The sequence below is a fragment of the Arachis hypogaea genome, chromosome 19 (assembly GCF_003086295.3).
Source record: "Arachis hypogaea cultivar Tifrunner chromosome 19, arahy.Tifrunner.gnm2.J5K5, whole genome shotgun sequence".
NCBI lineage: Eukaryota > Viridiplantae > Streptophyta > Magnoliopsida > Fabales > Fabaceae > Arachis > Arachis hypogaea.
This window is the reverse complement of record NC_092054.1, coordinates 28,596,449-28,604,715: the sequence shown is the minus strand read 5'-3', so window position 1 is coordinate 28,604,715 and position 8,267 is coordinate 28,596,449. Positions and strand designations below refer to the sequence as shown.

Sequence of the window (8,267 nt, the reverse complement as noted above, 5' to 3'; positions counted from 1 at the left end):
AAGAAAAATTTGCTGTGTTGGAAAATTGAGTTATATTGGAGGGTTATGTCAGTCTCTATGGGAGACTTTTAACGAGATTGTGCAGGTGAGTTATATTGGAGGGTTATGTCAGTCTCTATAGGAGACTTTTAACGAGATTGTGCAGGTGAAGGGGAGAAAGGATGCTGTCAGATTAATAGAATTTTAGAAAGAATGGAGTGACGGGAGATGTTTCCACAAATACAAAATTAGGAGTATACTATAGGAAGGAGGAGCTAGCGCAAAAAATAGTTGATGAGTTTTTTACGATTTTTTTTAACTTTTATGTTTGTTTGTTGTTGTTTTTGCTGTACTTATTGTGTTGAACTATCTTGTTCAAAAAAAAAAAAAAAACTCTTTCCTTCGAGAACTTTGATACATAGTTGTCAAAACCGGACCGGACCGGCCGGTTTGACCGGAAAATTGGTAAACCGGACCCTATACCGGTCCGGTCCAAGAGTAAGACCGTTCAAGGTTGAGAACCGGAACAAACCGGTGAAACCCGGAACGAACCGGTGAAAACCGGTCCAAACCGAACCGCTCGACCAACCGAAGGCGAAGCTACGACGCATCTGGGTTCTGCAAGTCCACCATGCTCTCCATTTGCTCCAGCCGTTGCCAAGTGTCAAAGCTTTGTGTTTTTTGGAAAATTTTTCCAAAATAGATGCTCAAGGTTGCAAGAAGGACACTCATGCCACCAAGCCACATTCATTCTTACTAACATATATCCCAATTATAATACATATAGTAACTTTTTATTATACTTATATTCAATTAATTTTAATTTTAAAGTCACTCAATTTTATTAATATATATATATATATATATATATATTAAAAAGATAAACAAAAAAAATTATTAATCACAAATTATTTTTTCTTTTCATGATTATATGATATCTATTAATATTATTTTTTCAATAAATACTTGTAGTATATAATAATAGGTAAAGACTCACATGCAGTTGTCTTCATATGAAGTTGATAGTTGAAAATCATTAGATGATATTTAGTTAAATTTGTCAAATTATCTAACTATTTTTAAATATTAACTTCACATAAAAATTAACTGTATGTAAGTTTTTATTTATAATAATATAATAATACAATAAATATAAATTTAATTAATAAAATATTAAAATTTAAAAATGATAATTATTTTTATAAAAATAAATAAAAGTACTTATAATAAATAAAAAATAATTAAATTTTACATAATTATTTAATTATACCGGGTTAACCGGTTCGACCAGTGACCCACCGGTTGAACCAGTAACCCAGTGACCCAGTAACCTCACCGGTTCGATCACCGGTTCGGTTCTGATAACTATGCTTTGATAATTGGTTTTGAAAATCGGATCGAACCGACTGATCGAACTGGTCCAACCGGGAACCGGAAGGCTTTGCGGTTCGGTCCAGCAAGAGAAACCGATATTTTAAAAATCGCTTTAAAACCCTTGCCCCCTTCTCGAGCCCCCTTCCTGATTCCTCCTCACTCTCATACATACTCTCTTTATTTCTCCCCAAAACACAACCCTAGCCTCCATCGCGCCGCCGTTGGTCTCACCGTCGCCGCCTGGTTCGTCGTGTTCGTTCGCCCATCCTCCTGTTTCATCGTGCTCGAAGGCCCTTCCATTCCCCCAACGCCAGCGTCTCCAGGTCCTGCTCCGCTGTCGTCCCTCTGTCGTATTCGTCGCCAGCTCCCAGTCGTCCGTCGCCAGCTCGCCAGTGTTCGTTGCCAGCTTCCCGTCGTCTGTGGCTCTCCCTCAAATCTCTGGTCACTGCCCTAGCCGAAGGTAATGCCGCGAATGCTCCGTCAGTGCTCGGTGCTTTTTCTTGGTTGATTGGCTTTGCTCATTGCTTGATAATAAATTTTAACTCTGTTACTAGCTTGTTCTTGTTTGTTTATTTACTGGCTTGTTCTTGTTTGTTCTGGGTTGATTAACTGTTACTGGCTTACTGATTGATGATAAATTGTTACTGATTTGTTCGTGCTTTTATTTTTTTTTGTTGTTGTTAATTTGTTAAAGTTTCTTGATAAATTTTGTGTTCACTGCCTAAAGGAATACTTGTAATTTAAGTTGGTGCTTAATACTCTTATTGTATCACATAGCTCACTACTAATGCCTGCTGTTCCTCTTTGTTTTTTAGTTCAGAAATTATCAAACTATATTGATTATTGAATGGCTCTGCTCGCTACTGCTATGCTGTGTTGTACTCTGGTTTGTGTCTTCTTCGCTGCTGTGCTGTGTTTTTTGGCTCTCTGCTGTTCACTGCTGAGCTTTTTTTGTGTTTAATTAAGTCAATTAAACCTATGCTTTGGGTTTAATTGTGCTTAGATTGTTAATTTAGTTAATTCAGCATATGTTTTGTGTTTTGTGATTTCATTGCGTAGTGATGTGCTGCTGGAAACTCAATTGCTGCTGTTTTGTGAGTGTTTGTGTTTGTTTTACTGTTTTGTGATTTAATTATGCTTAGATGTTGACTGTCTTCATGATTATTTATTTTAGTTATGTAGGATTTGGTGATTTCTGTGCATACTGATGTGCTTCTGGAGATTGAATTGCTGCTATTTTGTGACTTAATTATGCCTAGATGGTGACTGTCTTCATGATTTATTGATTTCAGTTATGTAGGATTTTGTGTGTTTTTTGTATAGTGATGTGCTGCTGGAGACTGGATTGCTGCTGTTTTGTGTTTGTGTTTGTGTTTTACTGTTTTTGTGACTTAGTTATGCTTACATGGGGACTGTTTTCATGATTTACTGATTTTAGTTATATAGTATTTTGTGATTTCTTTGCGTAGTGATGTGCTGCTGGAGACTAAATTGCTGCTGTTTTGTTTTTGTGTTTCAATTTTGAGTTTGTACTAAATTTCGGTTGATGACATTTGTGTAGTGTTTTAAATTTAGAAGACATCTTAAGATTTATATTACACTAAAATTATGTTTTAGGATATTTATTTTTAATTTATTTATTAATTTATTATAACTGTTTTTCCGGTTGGGCCACGACTGAACCGATTGGACCAGTGAACTAGTGACTAGAGCGGTTTGATGACCGGTTCGGTTTTTAGAACCTTAAAATTGTGAAATTTTGAATTTTATTAGGTTAGAAATTATTGAATTTAAATATTTAAAATTATATATTGAATTTTTAATAATTCTATTTAATATATAATTAAATCTGTTGAACCTCGGTCGAACCATTAAACTAGTAAACCAGTAAAGTTTTTCAAAAGAAATAAATATATTTTTGTAATATTTTGTTAGATATTTTTTAAATTGTTACATGTTAAACCATAAATGCTTTTATTTATAGGTTTAAATAAATTTTTTATCCTTATAAGTTATCTATTTTTTGTCCTTAAAAATTATCATTGAAAAAGATATTTTAACAAACAAGAAAAAAAAAATTTTTTAAATATTTGTGTTTTAAAATAAAAAAATATAATTAAAAAAACTAGTTGTTTTCTTCAAAAACCCTACAAGAACCCTAATACCACAGCATCAGTTGCAAAACACCGTAACTCTGTCGACAAGGGTGCTTTCTCTTCTTTCTCCTACTCTCTCAATCGGCTTTCTCACCGGCAGCGTGAATTCCGGCGGCGGAGCATAGTCCATCGGTGACTTAACAGCATTTATAGGTTCTTCTTCTATCTTCATTTCCTCTCTCTGACTCTGCTTTCTTTGCCCTTTCAGAATCTCGTTGTCCCCTGTTTACTGTTTCTCCTTATTTGGGTTTCTTCTTCCTGTTTGTGTTTGCTGTTCACTGGTTATTAAGTTTAATTAGGATTCGGCAATGTTAACTGCGTGTTCTGATAGTGTACGATCTCGTTTTTGAACATTTGTATATGTCATATATAGATACAGAATGATGTTACGTGTGTTTGTCCAAATAGCGCTTGATGACGTGTGCCATCTTGCATGTTGAATCGTTGATACTTGTTATGATACTGGTGTTTATTGTGGATGAACTTTGATGTGGTGCAGTTATAAATTTATTTAGCTTCAACAATGTCGTCATCGTCTGAAGACGAGTCAATGTCCGAGATGGAAGAACAAGAGAATCAGAATAAAGAAATGAAGCATGAAAATGGAGTGCTTGATTACATAATGAGCTTGGAAAGTGTGCCAACAAAGCTCCCTCCACACCTTGAGCTTCTCAGGACACGGGTCCTCTGCAACAATGATGCTCCTCAGCATGTAAAATCTTGCTATCTCTATGTTCATCTTTTATTTTTAGTCTGTTTTTCCTTATGGTTTTCTCAAATCCAGTTTGTAATTTTACTATTTTGGAATTTGTGTTCTTTGTTTATATGATAGGTGTTAATGAATTTCAATGAAAACTTGTAGTTTTTTTTTTTCAGCTTATTTCACTTTTTGAGTGATTAATAATATGTATATGCTGGTTCTAAATTTTCTTTACTTTTTCTTTTTTGTCAGTTGCTTGCTATTTATGTTTTCCTATGTTGATGTTTGTAGACAGATACCATACAGTATTCTGGTGCTTATGCAGCATTAGGTGTTGATAATAGCTTGCGGTTGGATAATTTCAGTCAAAACTTCAAAGTTGAAGTGAAGCAGCTCACGGATGATGACATAGAGTTTGATATGATTGGTATTGATCCTTCACTTGCCAATGCATTTCGAAGAATCCTTATAGCAGAGGTGAAATGTTTATTTAATACTTTCCTCAATATTTATAATCAGTATGTCAGACTTGTTTATTTCAAATATTGCATCATTTATAGTCCATTTTAAGTGCTTTGGTACATTTGGTTGGAATAAAAGGGTCCTTAATGCCTTTGATGTTCCTCTCTAGCCGATATTAAAAGGGATTTGCATCCATTGTTATATAGTGTACCCATGTATGTCTTAGCTAACTCTTTCATATTTATTTGTGGATTTCGTATCCACATCTTTCCACCATCTCCTCCTTAATGAAATTTCTTTTTCTAATACAAAAAGTATTTATTTAATTTTTTTCACAATCTCAGCGAAATATTACGTTCAAAAGAGTTGAAGGATGAATCCAACTGGCTATTGTTTTTCTCTTTTTTTTTTGGTTGATGATGTTAGAAACAGGGATACGTTACTTTGCTTTGATGCTTTAGCCAAACATAAATTTCTTCGATAAACTGTTGACTAGAATTACCCCTGGGTGTGTATAACATCTTCTGGCAGTGTTATTTTCACCTTGATGTGTTAGCCTTTCTTAGTTTCTTTCTCTCCAATTTTATGTTTTGCCATTAATAGTTCGATGGAGATTATCAAATTCTGACGTGATGGTTATAAATTTAGGTACCAACAATGGCTATTGAAAGAGTTTACATTGCAAACAATACATCACTTATACAAGATGAAGTTCTATCCCATAGACTAGGCCTCATACCAATCAGTGCTGATCCCAGGCTATTTGAATATCCAGGTCTGATTTCTGTGTTGTCACCTAATTTGTTTCTGATTACGTAAATATCTTTCTTGTGTGATAGATAAAATTCTATATATGTTGTTTTGCCGTTTGTGTAGATCTCATAATATGGCAGACTTGAATTTGTCTCTGTCTCCTTTTTCTTGGTTGTGAATAGATAATGCTGGGGATGATAGGAATGAAAAGAATACCATTGTCTTCAAACTACATGTTGCTTGCCATAAAGGTCAGCCACGTATGACCGGTAAATGAGTCTGGCTCTTGCTTGATATTCAAATGTTGTATTTAATTTTATTTGGCTATTTTAACTTCAATCATATTAGCAATCTTTCTTGTTTGATGATGTTGCAAAATGCAGTGAGATCAGATCAACTAAAGTGGTTACCTAATGGGAGTGAGCTTATAGCTGAAGATGCCAAACCAAGTGCAAGTTCAAAACCAAAGACATTTACATCTTTTACTTGCAGTCAAGAATCGATTCCCGAAATTTCCAGCAATCCAATTGGTCCCAAATATTTGGATATTATATTAGCTAAACTTGGACCTGGTCAGGTAAAAATTCTATCTACCTCACTATTTAGGGTAACATATATTTCAATTGAGTGCTTGGTGATAAATAAACTGGAAAAAGGAATTTATCTGTAGCTCTTCATAGAGATTGGGTGAGTTTTGCGTGTTATATATACTGCGTGCCATTTGTGTGTACTGATGTAGTAGTACTATGTGCTTTTCAATTGGAAACTTATCGAGCATAGTGCTTGAATAAGCAGATTTGAATTGGAAACTATCAGGTCTCCCTCCCCCTTTCTTTCCGAGAAAGACTAAAACTAGCAGTAATTCTAACCTAATATTTGGTTCACTGTATATGTGTTTTAATAGGAAATTGAACTTGAAGCTCATGCAGTTAAAGGTGTTGGTAGAACACATGCAAAATGGTCACCAGTTTCCACTGCTTGGTATCGGATGCTTCCGGAGGTAAGGGAATATCATATATCAGTGTTGCTCAAATTTACTCACTACCAGAACTTACAGAAACTTGGCCTCTGTATGTTTGACTTATATAGGTTGTCCTCTTGGAGAACATTGAGGATGATCTGGCCGTCAAACTACAAGAAAAATGTCCAGTTGGATTATTTGACATTGAAGATATTGGGGAAGGTATTTTTGTTTTTAGATCCATGCTTGCATCAGATATATCTTTCAATTGTTGACCACATTTTCTCTGGAAATTACCATTGCTTTTGCATCAATGCCTTTTTCGTATTGTATACAACGTTCTGTAAATTATGCAAATGATGTAAAGTTTCCCTGTTGTGTAATAACTAGATACTGAGTTAATGTTGGACAGGCAAAAAAAGGGCCACGGTAGCCAGACCACGAGATTGCACTCTGTGTAGGGAATGCATTAGAGAGGGAAAAGAATGGGAAGATCGTATATCGTTACGTCGTGTTAAAGATCACTTCATTTGTAAGTACTATGGTTCTTGCTGAATTTGTTAAATTAGGCCTTCAAATTGTCTAAAGCTATCTAATTTTTTTTTTCTTTTCTTTTTTGTATAAAAAATACTAAAGCACATGTAGGGCAGTGAGAGACAATTCCAAATAACAATGAGTAAACCAAAGAGAATATAGTACTGTGTAAACCAAAAACATAACGTATAGTGCAAAATTGCATATCAAGCATTCTGCCACCATATTTGACCTCTCTCTCTCTGGCCTTATTTTACTTATGTTTATCTGAAAATCTATGTTTCAAAGTAATCTTGTGTAATTTTTCTGATAGGGATTATTGTTATGATAGGTTCTCAAAATTACTTGCATATCTTTTACTTCGTTTTTTTTTCTTCACCCTTGTAGTTACTATTGAATCAACTGGAGCATTGCCCCCTGAAGAGCTATTCACTGAAGCTGTGAAGATTCTGGAAGACAAGTGTGAACGAGTAATTACTGAGCTTTCTTGATTTTCTGTGGTATTTTGCAACGAAAGTAATGGTGAAAATGTAGTAGTGCATGATTATACAAAAAACATTCCTAGTTTGAACCATCTAATTATTTTTCGTCTCCAAAAATCTCAGTCTCATGTGTCTTTATTTTTTGGAGAGACTGAAGAGACTAAAATTTTAGAGACAAAAACTAAAATTTTAATACCAATCTGTTGTCACCAAACACAATACTAAATTCTAATTCTCTAGTCTCAGTCCCAATCCCCATTACCAAATACAGCCTTAGTATCATTAAAACTATTTCTAAATATGGGATAAAACTACAAAGCAAACAACAAAAATCAATTATAGCAAAACATTACTCTATATGATCTACCACATTATGAAGGTAACCAAAAAAAATTTGCTTACAAAAAATAATAATTATATTTCAAAACAATTAAATTAATAGACGGTGCTCTCTGTGGAAAAGAGATAAGTTCGTAAAGAGGTATAGAGAATTCTGTGCTTTAGGTGTGGTGTGGAGCAGGCTCATTGGAAGTCGTAATTGGCAGCCGAGCCATCCGAGCCAAATTCTCCTTGAAAGGGGTTGAATTGAAGTTGGTTCGTTCTGTTTAGGTTATTGGATCGAGCCTTGTCACTGTATAGACATGTGCATAGCCAATTTCTTACTACTTGTACCTAATAATTGTATTTCAGTTATCAATAACAATTAGTATATGGAAAAATATAGGAAACTAACCAGTCAAAAAGTGAACAATTTAATTAATTGTAATTATTAATAATTAATTTTAAATTTTTTAAATTTAAAATTTAAAAAATTTAAAATTGATTAAGTAAACTTAATTAAAGTCTATAAAAATTTTTTGTTTTTC

General features: G+C 34.0%; 1 protein-coding gene across 5 annotated transcripts; it reads left to right on the top strand.

Moving 5' to 3' along the window:
- The first annotated feature begins 1,345 nt into the window (after positions 1 to 1,345).
- On the top strand, positions 1,346 to 7,620 carry LOC112776404 (uncharacterized). Of its 5 annotated transcripts, none has more exons than XM_025820565.3 (10): positions 1,346 to 1,813; positions 4,025 to 4,221; positions 4,501 to 4,686; positions 5,320 to 5,446; positions 5,607 to 5,693; positions 5,808 to 6,001; positions 6,329 to 6,424; positions 6,514 to 6,607; positions 6,798 to 6,917; positions 7,307 to 7,620. In XM_025820565.3, the coding sequence occupies exons 2-10, from the start codon at positions 4,033 to 4,035 to the stop codon at positions 7,408 to 7,410; spliced, it is 1,197 nt and encodes a 398-aa protein (XP_025676350.1). In that variant the 5' UTR covers positions 1,346 to 1,813; positions 4,025 to 4,032; the 3' UTR covers positions 7,411 to 7,620. The 5 variants fall into 5 exon arrangements, with proteins under 5 accessions (XP_025676350.1, XP_025676351.1, XP_025676348.1 ...); XM_025820566.3 differs by having other exon boundaries at positions 1,489 to 1,813; positions 4,009 to 4,221; positions 5,607 to 5,675; XM_025820563.3 differs by having other exon boundaries at positions 1,489 to 1,813; positions 4,009 to 4,221.
- The last annotated feature ends 647 nt before the right edge of the window (positions 7,621 to 8,267 follow it).